Source organism: Prionailurus bengalensis, chromosome A1 (assembly GCF_016509475.1).
Source record: "Prionailurus bengalensis isolate Pbe53 chromosome A1, Fcat_Pben_1.1_paternal_pri, whole genome shotgun sequence".
Classification (NCBI taxonomy): Eukaryota; Metazoa; Chordata; class Mammalia; order Carnivora; family Felidae; genus Prionailurus; species Prionailurus bengalensis.
This window is the reverse complement of record NC_057343.1, coordinates 109260258-109273584: the sequence shown is the minus strand read 5'-3', so window position 1 is coordinate 109273584 and position 13327 is coordinate 109260258. Positions and strand designations below refer to the sequence as shown.

Sequence of the window (13327 nt, the reverse complement as noted above, 5' to 3'; positions counted from 1 at the left end):
CAGAGGTGACATTTAAGCTAGATCTTTAAGAATGAATGGGAGTTTTGCCAAGGTGGTTGAGGATATTTCAGGTGGAGGTAGTAACTCATACAAAGGTATGGAACTTTGAAATTGTGTGGTATGTCTTTGCACCTTTGAGATCATTGTGTTGATACTATGGGTAACATGAAGGAAGTCTGGAAAGGTAGATCAGGGCCGGATTTTGGTCATTTTTACATCTAAGCAAAGGAATTTAGATTTTATTCTTTGTGTATCTTGAGATCACAGGGTGTTGGATGAATGAGATGGTGGCCACTGCTCATTCCAGCTCTGTTGGAATACTCTACATCTAGCAAAGCCTAAGTTTTCATTTTCTTCAGAACATTTCGTCCAGATATGCACTTAAAAAAAATGAATATACCTTACTGACTCACATAGCATATCCTTACTACCACATTCTATCACAGTTTATTGATTCCTTGTTTTGATTTCTTTATTTCATCAGCTATTTATCTGAAGTTAACATATCCATTTCTTTTTTACTTTGCTCTTGCTGTTTCTTGCTTCCACAGCAGGTTCTTACCTAACTTGCCCTAACCAGTGCTTGGCACTTGGTAGGCACATATTTGTATTGAATGAATGAATGAACTTTTCATTCTAATAGTTAATATCTTACACCTCTAGTGTCTTAAGTCTAGTATTCTACCCTATGATGATGGTTTTCTAGTCCTTGTCTTCCTGCCTCCCCCCATAGCTCTTCATATTATTTCAGCACTTTGACCTCACTGCCTTCATGTTCTTCTAATCTGTTAGCTTCCCCCCTCCTCACTTTCTTACCTAACGAGCCTAGATTTCACTGTCCATCATTCCAGGTATATTTTTGTCAGTCTTTTGTTCTATCTCCCAGGCTCCCCTTTGTTTTTGTCCTGTCTCCCTATCATAATCCTTGCCTTGGCTCAATCTGATCCAAATTCAAGAAAAGGAGTGTTTGTTACAAAAAATGACTTAACTGTGTAGTTGGTGGCAGGTATATATTCATAGTCTTGAACATCATGTAGACTTCCTGAATTTCCCAGAAACCTTATGTTTCCTAGTCATCGTAGTTTTCATTCCCACATCACTGTTCTTCTCTATTTTACTCTCTACTTTTCCTGCATTTTACAACTTTTATTTCCCTTCATCTATTTTACAAAGAAATTAGAGCTGTTAGAATGAATTTTCTCAACATCTTACCTTTATATTTACAGTTCTTTCTATATGCATGTCCATCTTTGCCTCCTTTATTTCCATCCTAGTGCATGGATTATCCTTTCTCCTGTTTGATGTGAATCCTTTCACCTGTAGTCTATATCTATCCAACTCTACTTCTTTGGAGGCTTTGCTGTATCCGTCATCATCTCTCTTCCACTTTATATTCATCGTCATCAGTATGTAAATATGTTCACATGTGTCCTTTTTAATAACAAAAAAAAAAGCTGTCCCTCCATGATTTCATGTCTTTCTTTATTTCCTTGACATTTGTCCTAAATTCGGTATTTTCTCTGTTCCTATTCATTCTTCAATCCTCTGCAATCTGTTGAACTTCCTTAGAAGTGTCTTTGCCATGGTCCCCACAGACTTCTTTGTTCTACAACTAGTGGGTGCTTTTTAGTCACTGCCCTGGTATTTCTTCTTCCTCTCGAAAATGTTCTTTCTAGTTTCCATAAGACCTCTTTCCTCTTACCTGTATGTTGGTGTGTATTCTTTTATAGTTTCCTTTGCATAACAGCAAGCCACAGTTTGGTAAGTCAGTTTTTTTTTTTTTTTTTTTATTAAAAAAATTTTTTTTAATGTTTATTTATTTTTGAGACAATGCGAGAGACAGAGTGCAAGCAGCGGAGGGGCAGACAGAGAGAGACACAGAATCTGAAGTAGGCCCCAGGCTCTGTGCTGTTAGTCCAGAGCCCGATGCCGGGCTCGAACTCACGAACCGTGAGATCATGACCTGAGCCAAAGTCGGATGCTTAACTGACTGAACCACTCAGGCACCCCGGTAAATCAGTTCTTAATACAGATGTTTACTAAGGATTAGACAGGAGAAAATTAAAATTGTATTTACTGTCAAGAATTTGGAATGAAGATATTTTATGTTGCCAGTTATGGGTCAATTTAAGATGCATTAAGTGTTATGATTCTCTTAAGGAGGTGAAGGAACCCAGTCACGAGTTGTAACTGATGGATTGTGAGGAATTGACCGTTCATCCTGACATTAAGTAACAACACATAGCCCCTGGAATAGCAGTTAGCAACTGTCCCATCAGGTGTATTGTATTCAGTTCACTGGACAGGTATCTTTACCATACAGTTCATTGTTTTCTCTTTTTCTCTCTTTTCTCTTATCTACTCATTTCTTTAATCTTTTTAAATTATGACAAAGAATGCATATGTAAACATACATAAACCAAAGAAGTGGCTTTTTTTAATACTCTAGAGTGAATATTGATGTAAGCACTGTCAAGTCTAAAAATAGAACATAGTGCCCAGTCTACCTGGTGTGTACCTTTCTGGTTATACCACCACCACCTCCAGCCTTATCCCCAGAGGTAACCACTCTCAAACTTTTGACGGTATCCCTTCATTTTCCTTTTAGTTTTAAAAACTAAATATGCATCTGTATGTAAAACTTAATCTGATTTAAACTTTGTGTAAATGGAAAAATACAGTAACTGTGTGTGTGTGTTTTGTGTGAGCATACCATTGTCTAATTTCTTTTACTCAGGGTTGATCTATGTTTTTGTCTATAGTTGAAGTTCATTCATTGTATTTATTGTGTCTGAATACATACATATATTCATAGTCTGAGTATACGATAATATGTTTATCCATTCTACTCTTGATAAACATTTGCATTGTTTCCATAACAGTGCTGTTATGAAGATTATTGTGTAATGGCATGGCACGGAATTGCTAGTAAAACTAAAAATCAGTTTTACTAGATTTTGTCTATTTATTATATGTATTTTAAGGGGTGCCTGGGGGCTCGGTTGAGTGTCCAACTCTTGATTTCGACTCAGGTCATGATTTTCTGGTTCTGGGATTGAGCCTTGCATCAGGCTCAGCGCTGAGTGTGAAGCCTGTTTGAGAGTTTCCCTCTTTCTCTGCCCCTCCACTGCTCACACTGTCTCTCTCTCAAAATAAATAAATAAACTTTAAAAACATCAAAAAAGCTTGATTGGAAAGGCTCATCAGAGGAACATGGGAACTAAAGAGTTGGATATAGGAATTTAGAAAAAGTCTACTTGCCAGGGTGCCTGAGTGGCTCAGTTGGTTATGTGTCTGACTTGATTTTGGCTTGTGTCATGATCTCACGATTGATGAGTTTGAGCCCTGTCAGTGTGGAGCCTGCTTGGTATTCTCTTTCTCTCCTCTCTCTCTGCCCCTACCTCCACTTGCGCACATGCTCTCTGTCTCTCTCAAAATAAATAAACATAAAATAAAATAAAATAAAATAAAATAAAATAAAATAAAATAAAATAGTAAAATAAAGTAAAATAAAAAACTGCTCTCTAAGGAAATTGAGCCAGTTTTTATTCACACGAGCTTTATATGAGAATTTCAACTGCATTTGGTCATTCCTTATTTTTTTTTACTTGTTATTGTTTCTATAAGTAATTAGCTGCTGTTACTTAATCTGAAAACTGTTTCTGTTTTTACATTTATATATAAAGAATCAGAATAAAACTGTTTAAAAATGTGGGTTAGCATTAAGCCACCTGGGTCCATGCCATGAAACAATTTGTATTTTCATTACATTAAGTGTAGCCACATATTTTTATTAAGTTAACCATTTTTAGATTCATATGGGATGACTATATTTTATATACACTTCCTAGAACTTTTGTTTTTACTTTTTAATCTAAAATGTCATTGCCGTATGAGTTTTTAGTCCTAAACTAACTGATGGTATTTAATAGAAAGAACTGCTATATATTCTATAGCAATACCACAGCTTAGGGTTTTATTATATAGATTTTATTTCTAGGAATTTATGTGGAGTATTTATTAGAGTAACTAATGGATCTTTATTTTTCTTTAAAGTTGGCCTTTGCCAGAGTTTGATCCAAGCCAAATTCGACTGATTGTGTATCAAGACTGTGAAAGACGAGGGAGAAATGTCTTGTTTGACTCCAGTGTTAAGAGAAAAAATGAGGACATATCAGTATCGGTGAGCATCATTATTGATTTGGTTGAAATTTAATGTCACATATTATAATTCAAGAAAGAAGGAGTGAAATTTCAATTATGACACTTTTGTCGTTACAAAACATCTTTATCATATTTTCAAAATTTAGAGCTGTGATTTTGAAAAATTTTAAATGAAAGAACTTTATTATCATTCTATCACCAGAGAACATTTTAATTTGATTATTTATTTTCCTACATAATTGTATTGTGAGATATGACTAGAGCTTCAGAGATCCTTATAGAGGATCTGGTCCAAACTCCCATCTTACAGTTGTGAGAAGTGTGACCTAGAGAGGTGAATTTATTTGTCTGAAGGAGCAAAGCACATTACATCTAGCCCTTAGTGCATGATATTTCCCCCTGCTCTACCATCGTAAAAAGAGCACCTATTTTGTTAACTTTCGATGTCATATTTTGAAATATATTATGACTAGTTTAAGAGTAATACATGGACATTCACTTGGTTGTCCTAGAAAATGTTAACCTTAAAAATAGATATGCTAGTTATTTTACTAGCAAAAGGTGGGTTTATTTGGGAATAAAAAAAAATTGTAATCCGGGACAAACAAGCTGAAGCAAAACCATAGGTAAGTCTAAGGAACAAAGGAGAGACATGCTTTTTTAAGGAGAAAAAGGGTAAGTTGGGAAGGTGGTTCAGAACAAAAAGTCCATTGGGGTAAACTGGGGAGTTTGAAGTGTCGTGGCTTCTCATTGGTGGAGCTACCCGTGGGTGGCAGTGGGGTGAGAAGAATGAGGAACGCGTCTATTCCTTGGGTGGAGTAGTGGAGTACCATCCTCATGCAGGGTCAAGTGCCTGTAAGGTCAAGTCTGTCTCTTCCTGTTGAGTCTGCAGTTAGGTATGAATGCTAGGGCATGAGCGCTACTCCTGCTGAACCCTCTGATTCCATTTTAGTGAGGTTTCCCATTCATTACGAATTTTCACAAAAACCTAGGTGATTGCTATTATCTTTACTTCTTCTACTGCTAAAGACTCATTCTGTACATCTCTAATGTGGAAATCAAACCCTGGAACAGTGTTTTCTCCCTTCCTCTAAATAATTTTCACTAACATTTTGCTAAATAACTGGAAACAAAATGCTTTGGGAAAGCTTTTCCTAGAATTGTCTGTTAAAGCCAACAAATACTCATTTTTTGAGACTTAGGAATTTATATTTGCGATTTTGTGTTATTAAAAATATTTGATATATTGGCCATAGTCTATTTTATTTACAACTGCATCCTCAGCATCCACTACAGTGGCATATAATAGAAACTTGACTAATTTTTGAGTTAATTTCATTGCCATGTTTTACAGTGTCCCTTCTAATTACTAACACATTTCTCAGTTTTCTGGAGATGGTGCTTTGTTTAGATTTCTTAGCCATTCTTTGGATACTTTTTTCAATCTGATTAGAAAAGAGCATTGCAGAATGTTCTTAAAATATTGCTTATTTGTGCAAATAACTAAAGATTTATAAGTACTAGGCACTTGGAGATTTAGCAGTCTTTGCTCCTTGGTACCTACAATAAGGTATCCTTTTAGGGGAAGTAGACACTGAACAAATAAATACACAAATAAATAATACCAAATTGTGATTAAGTGCTGTGAATGAAACACACAGAATGCTTATGAGATTCCCTAGGAAGGGAACCAGTTTTCCTCATTTTGGATGTAGGGGTATTAAGAGGTCTCATTGAGGAAGTGAAATTCCAGCTGACATCTGAAGAAACCCAAGGCATGCAATAGGGGATGAATATTCCTGGTAGAAGGACTTACAAATGCAGACTACAAAGTGACTTAGAAGCTTCATGAATTGAAGGAACTAAAAAAATGTCAGTCTGGATTGATAGCAAGTAGTATGTAAAGTAGCTAGAGATGAAATTGGAGAGAGAAAGACAGCAGGAACCAGAGTATTTAGGGCTTTATCAGTCTCTGGGTTAGAAATTTAGATTAAGTTCTAAATGGAGAGGGAAGCCACTACCAGAATCTTTTTAACATTTCAAAAAATCATTTTGGTAGAGAGCCCAGATATAAACCCATGCATATATAATCAGTTACTCTATGACAAAGGAGCCAAGAATATACAAGGGAAAAGGACAGTCTCTTCAGTAAATGTTGGGGAAACTGCACAGTCACATACAAAAGAATGAAACTAGACCACTATCTAACACTGTACACAAAAACTGACTCCAGATGGATTAAAGACTTAAACATAAGACCTGGAAGCATAAAACTCCTAAAAGAAAACATGAGCAGTGACTACTGATGGGAGAAAATATTTACAAGTCTTATATCCAATAAGGGGTTAAAATCCAAAAAATATAAGGAACTCAATAGCAAAAAACAAAAACAAAACAGAAAAAACAATAAACCAGTGCAATTAAGAAATGGACACAAGATCTGTATAGAATTTTTCCAAAGAAGACATACGAGTGGCCAGTAGTACAGGGAAAGGTGCTCAGCATCATTAATCATCAGGGAAATGCAAATCAAAACCGCAATGAGATATTGTCTCACACTTGTCAGAATGGCTATTTTTAAAAAGACAAGAGGGGTGCCTGGTTGGTTCAGTTGGTTAAGTGTCCGACTTCAACTCTGGTCATGAACTTGTAGTTTGTGAGTTCGAGCCCCGTGTCAGGCTCACTGCCGACCACTCAGAGCCTGGAGCCTGCTTCCAATTCTTTGTCTCCTTCTCTGTCTGCCCCTCCCCTGCTCACGCTCTGTTTCTCTCTCTCTCCCTCTCAAAAATAAATAAAGATTAAAAAAATTTAAAAAATAACAAGTGTTGTTGAGGGTGTAGAGAAAACGGAACTCTTGTGAACTGTTTATGGGAATGTAAATTGGTGTAGCCAGTATGGAAAACAGTAGGGGGAACCTTAAAAAATTACAAATAGAACTACCATGTTATCTAACAATTCTGCTATTGCATATTTACCCGGTGGAAACACTTCAAAAAGATAAATGCACCCTATGTTTATTGTAGCATTATATACAATAGCCAAGACATGAAAGCAACCAAAGTTTACATCATTGGATGAATGAAAGAAAATGTGTTAACAGCCATAAAATAGAAGATACTTTTGCCATTTGTGACAGCATGGATAGATCTTGAGGGCATTATTCTAAGTAAAATAAGTCAGATAAAGATAAATACTTTATGATTTTGCTTATATGTAGAATCCAAAAAAAAAAGATTAAAGTCCTAATTAGAGATAACAGGAAGTGGTTGCCATAGGGAGAGGGTGGGAAGTGGGCAAAATGGGTGAAAGGGGTCAAAAGGTACAAACTCCCAGTTATAAAATAAGTCATGGGGATGTAATGTCCAGAATGGTGATTATCTTTAAAAATATTGTCTTGTGGGGGCGCCTGGGTGGCGCAGTCGGTTAAGCGTCCGACTTCAGCCAGGTCACGATCTCGCACTCCGTGAGTTCGAGCCCCGCGTCAGGCTCTGGGCTGATGGCTCAGAGCCTGGAGCCTGTTTCCGATTCTGTGTCTCCCTCTCTCTCTGCCCCTCCCCCGTTCATGCTCTGTCTCTCTCTGTCCCAAAAATAAATAAAAAACGTTGAGAAAAAAATTTAAAAAAAAATACTGTCTTGTGTATTTGAAAGTTGTTAAAAGAGTAAAAGTTATCATCACACGAAAAAAATTGGTGACTGTGTATGTTGATGGATGTTAACTAGGTTTATTGTGGAGGTAATTTTGCAGTATCTAAAAAAATCATTATGTTGTACACCAGAAACTAATATAATGTTATATGTCAGTTATCTTTCAGTTTAAAAGATACAGTGAAAAGAATCAGTTGCTGCTGTTAGGGGAATGGCTGGATGTGGGGGATGAGGGAGAAGGAAGTGTTTGGTAAATCCAACAGTTTGGTTTGAATAGTTGAGTAATGAGATATAGCCTTATAGTGACAGAATTGTGGATGGTTAGACAGTTGAAATCTAAGGTTGCATATGTGATAAGCATGTCTTCTTTGTATTTAGACTGCTGATAGCTCAGCAGAACTAGACTGAGGCTGACAGATTGATAATTGATTGATATATATTACTTTGATTTTTTAAGGAAGTATTTATTGAGAGTTTTCTTTGCTTGATAGCGTTCCACTGCATTGTAGCATAGGACCTCTCATTTATTATTTATCTTGATTAATGCTTATTCGTTGTGTGTTTTTTCAGCATTATTACTTTTTTTCTTATGCAGCCTTGTGAGTCTTGACTCCTGCTGTTACTTGAACCCTCCCACCCACTTTTTCTGGAATGATGCTTAATTGGTTCTTGTTAGTCTTCTCTCTTGCTGATGTCTTTCACTGTTAACTTTTTTCTTTGTCTGCAGACATTCACAAAGCCCCTTTATACAACACCAACAAAATGATTATCCTTTTACTTTCTCCTTCATGTCTGTGTCGTCTTTTTCTTTTTCTGACTCTTCATTCTTAGCATCTGTTGCTGTCTCAGTCTCTCTGCCTCACCGTCAGGCTGTCTGTCCTTTGTGTCCCCTGGTCTCCTTAATGTCTCTTCTTGGTTTGCTTCATGTCTCTTGGTCTTTTCTCTCTCTCTATGTCTCGGTATTAATCTGTCTGCTGGCTCTAATCTCATACCACCCACTCATTTCTCATTTTTCTGAAATTTTCCTGTAAGCCTACTACTTAAAAAACAAACAAACAAAAAACACAAAACTGTTCTTGGTGTGCCTGTGTGAATCATTCATTTAAGCATTCGACTCTTCATTTCAGCTTAGGTCATCATCTCACAGTTCATGAGACTGAGCCCCACCTTGGGCTCTGTGCTGACAGTGCAGAACCTGCTTGGGATTCTCTCTCCCTCTCTCTCTTTGTGCCTCCCCTGCTCATGTATGTACACGCTTTATCTCTCAAAATAAATAAACATTAAAAAAAAGTTAAACAACCTGTTCTCTGGGTGCATGGGTGGCTCAGTCACTTAAGCATCCAACTGTTGAGCTCAGGTCATGATCTCATGGTCCTAAGACCGAACCCTGAGTTGGGCTCTGTACTGAGCATAGAGCCTTCTTAAGATTCTCTCCACACTCTTTTATGCACGCTTGCATTGCACTCTCTTTCTTTCTCTCTCTCAAAAAAACCCCAACAAAAACCCCCAAAAAAACAATAAACCCTGAAAAACTAAAACTCAAACTTCTCTAGACTCACTGGTGACTAGAAATCAAATAGCCTTGAATATCTCCAGTCTCTCTTGGCTTCATATGTCCTCATCCTACGTGCCATTTCCCTAGATGAAGATTTATCCACTTTCAGGGTTCATTTTATCAGAACTTTATGACTCCTTTCTGATTCTTCTAGGTATATTCCTTTTCTATCAAAATTCTCATAATCCTTTATTCATAGTTTGTTCATAGACTTCTATATTATAGCTATATTTTTATGCACATTCATTATTAGTTGGGAAAGAAAGACAAAGTAAAAAATTCATCTGTTATTTACCTTAGTTTCCTAAACTGCCTACTGCTTCACATGTGGTAAGAAGTACTCAGGATATGATTTGATCAATTTTAGTTATAGTTAGGAAGTTTATTATCAAAATCCTGTAACTACTTTCATGAAGATTTCATATGTTCCTTTTGAATACTGTGAATCACATCAAAATACTCATTGTTTCCTCCAAATTGCAAGCTGTTTGAATCTTCAAGTGATTTTTAAAAATCTACAATTACTGTACCTTTGGAACTTCAAATCATGTGGGCTCTACATAGGCAAAGAAGGACTGTGTGAGTAAATGATATATATTTTTTTTACTTCTTACAGAATATTTGAGTCTATACATAATGATGAGATAGTTTAGACATTAGCAGTTTGCTGAATAAAGGTAAATCATTCAACCTTGTCTTTGCAGAGCAACATTCTATTTTCATATGATAAATACTGAAGTCACTTCTCATATCCTTCCTCTTTCTTAGTTTAAAACAGTCTACCAAAGATAAGGATTACAAATATTGATTTGGACATGTGTTTTTACCAGAAATTTTATTGAGAAAGTTCTCTCTTAAAATTGAGAAAATAATACTATAAATTATAAATGGAGAATTAAATTTTATAGTGTGAGTCATACGAAATTGCTTTACTCTGTTCCCTTTACCAAAAAGAAATTAACATTTTCCAATTTGGAAGCAGCTTTGGGAGACAGCGTTTTCCAATTTGGTTTTGGGTTAGGTCATGACCTCACGGTTGTGAGATCAAGCCCTGCATTGGGTTTCACACTGGGAGTGGAGCCTGCTTGGGATTCGCTCTCTCCTTTTCCCTCTCACACTTGCATGCATGCCTAAATACACTCAATCTCTCTCAAAAAAAAAAATGAGCACTGTAAAAATACTTAATGAGGTTCCTTTAAATAAAACACATGACAGATAGTTTTCTTTGTAAAGGTGATTCACTTTATTCACTTTATTGAGTATTTTTTATTTGGGTTGGGAGGGGGAAAGGCAGGTAATATTTTCACAATGGCATACTGATTCATATCTGGATTTGGTTGAACCAAGGAATTCTCTATGAAGAGCATGGCAGCACCTTAGATGGATAAACAGATTTTTTCTATGTTTCCATGCAAAGAAAATACTGTCTCTTTAGAATATATTTAATGGGTTTAATGGGAAAATGAGGGAACTGTATATTTTATCTTTTTAATTTTGTGACTCATAAATTACATGAATGCTTTGATTTTGTGTTAGAAATTAAAGTACTTTGCATGCTAAAATGTCTTATAATGTTAAAATTATATTGATCAATGTATAGCTTTTCAGAACAGGTGTATTTCAGCTTTATTATATTTTATGAAAATGACTATTGAACTGTAAAGATTAAAATGAATACATTCAATGATTTTAATAAAGTAACTCACTTTGTAAAAGAATTATTTTTATTTTTTGTTTTTTACATTCAGTCCTCAGACCTTATTCATTTTATAGCTGAAATATAAAAATCACTGTGATGTCGTTTCTTTGAACACTGATGTAGCCAAATGTGTCCTGTGTGATTTCATCCTGTGATACTCTCCTTATCCTGGACATTGTTTTTGTTTTAATGATAATGTAATGCTGTTTCTTGAGTTCTCAGTGAAATTATATGATCATTTACATGCTTTAGCTTTTAATCGTTATATTCAAGTATAAAATTGTATAGCAAATGCACGTAAGTTTGGAAAGGTGAACACAAATTACAGTGTATGAGTTTTGTACACGTTGAAGCACTGTATAATAGTTGAGTCTTAATTATGAGACCAAATTTGGAACATTGGATTTTAGGTCGTTGGAGCTGTAAAAAAGGTAATATACAGGAATCAGAAAGCTCCATATATACTTACAGGTTTCAGTTAGATGATATGAAGGTAGTTAAGACAGCATTTAAAATAGCAACTTAAAAAAGTGCCTTGCATAAATTAAAAAAAAACAAACAAAAAACAATTATGGTTTCAGAATTTTAAAAGTCTCCAAAAGTGTACAGAATCTACTTGAGCAAAGGGAAAGGCAAAATATATTTTTGGGTAATACTCACTGTCCTAAAGTTGTCCATTCTCTCTAAGTTGCTTTGTAAAATAATGCAATCCCAATAAAAAAGACCATCATTTTTTTGTTTGTTTGTTTTTGGTGGAGGGCATTGTGTGGAACTAGGCAGAGGAATCTGAAGTTCAAATGGAAAAAAAATAAGCAGTAACTGGTTGGAAAACTGAAAAAAGGACAGTAAGGATGAGCTAGCTGTACCAGATTTGCAAAAATACTTTGTTTCAGTAATTAAAACAGTGTGTAATTGGCACACTAATAGGCAAAGAGATTAACAGAGTAAGATAAAGAAACACAAATAGATCCACATACACACAGGTATTTAGTATATGATAAAGACATCATCTTAAATCAGTAAAGATCAGTAAATGGTATTGAGTCACATAACTAGAGTAAAGATAAATTTGGATTTGTACTTCAAGTATGTTAGACATAATAATGTAAAAAAAGTAAAACTACGATATTACACAAGAAAATGTGAGTTCCTATATTTTTGTGGAATGAAGAAGACTTTTCTAACTATGACTTAAAATACAGGGGCCATAAAGTAAAAGACTCTTAACTTTGACAACCACTACACATGTGATAGGATTTATATTTTCATTCCTAATAAAGGAAACAAAAATGAAAAGTATACTGTGATTTTAGTTCTTTCCTTTTAGATTGGCAAAAACTCAGATGTTTAATCATGATACTTTGCTGTAAAAGTGAATGAGTAAAGTGATACAATCTCCATGGAGTTAATCTTGCAGTGTCTACTAATATTATATCTATTTTTGCTTTTTTTTGTTGTTTTATTTACATTTGATTTATTCCCTGCCACACACAAAGGATTTAAATTGCCTTCCAAAATGTATAAAATGTAAGAAGAGTGCATTTTATTTATTTATTTATTTATTTATTTATTTATTTAGTAAATTTTATTTATTGAGAAAGAGAGAGGGAGGGGCAGAAAGAAGGGACAGAGAGAATCCCAAACAAGCTCTGCATTGCTAGCACAGAACCTGATGCAGGGCTCAATCTCACTGACTGTGAGATTATGACCTGAGCTGAAATCAAGAGTGGGATGCTTAACCATCTGAGCCTCCTAGGCGCCTGAAGAAGAGTACATTGTAAATAGGTAAGAAAAATAAGAAAAGGAGTAATTAAGGTGAAGCTTATTATTTTTATATTATCATCATGACATCAAGTAATTAATGGTTCAGAGTAGGAGAAACTCAGTGATCCAAAGAGGATGAAGAAAAAGTTCCTAAAATAGTAATCTATTGTATGAAGATAAGGTACTGCACAAGAGTTTATCAGTTATAATTAGCTCTTTCATAATTTCTTACCATAGCACGATATTGTGGGGAAAAAACATTGACTTTGAAATCATAGTCCCAACTTCCCCCCCCAGCTTTATTGAAATACAGTAGACATACAGCATTGTGTAAGTGTAAGGTATACAATGTAGTTATTTTATGTATGTGTATATGGAAAAGAGATTGTCACAGTAAAGTAAGTTATCACATCTATCATGTCACACAGAATTTTTATGTGTGTTTGTGATGAGAACTTTTCAAATTTACTCTCTTGGCAACTTTTGTACTGTTAACTATA

The 13327-nt window shown here is 35.2% G+C and overlaps 1 protein-coding gene across 2 annotated transcripts in view; it reads left to right on the top strand.

The window, feature by feature from the left end:
• The window catches only part of FNIP1 (folliculin interacting protein 1), a 155602-nt gene that overhangs the window by 63990 nt on the left and 78285 nt on the right, over positions 1-13327 (top strand). For both annotated transcript variants that reach the window (XM_043587069.1, XM_043587060.1), the window contains exon 2: positions 4057-4183. In XM_043587069.1, the coding sequence (XP_043443004.1) occupies positions 4057-4183 (127 nt within the window). The remainder of the gene's footprint in view (positions 1-4056; positions 4184-13327) is intronic.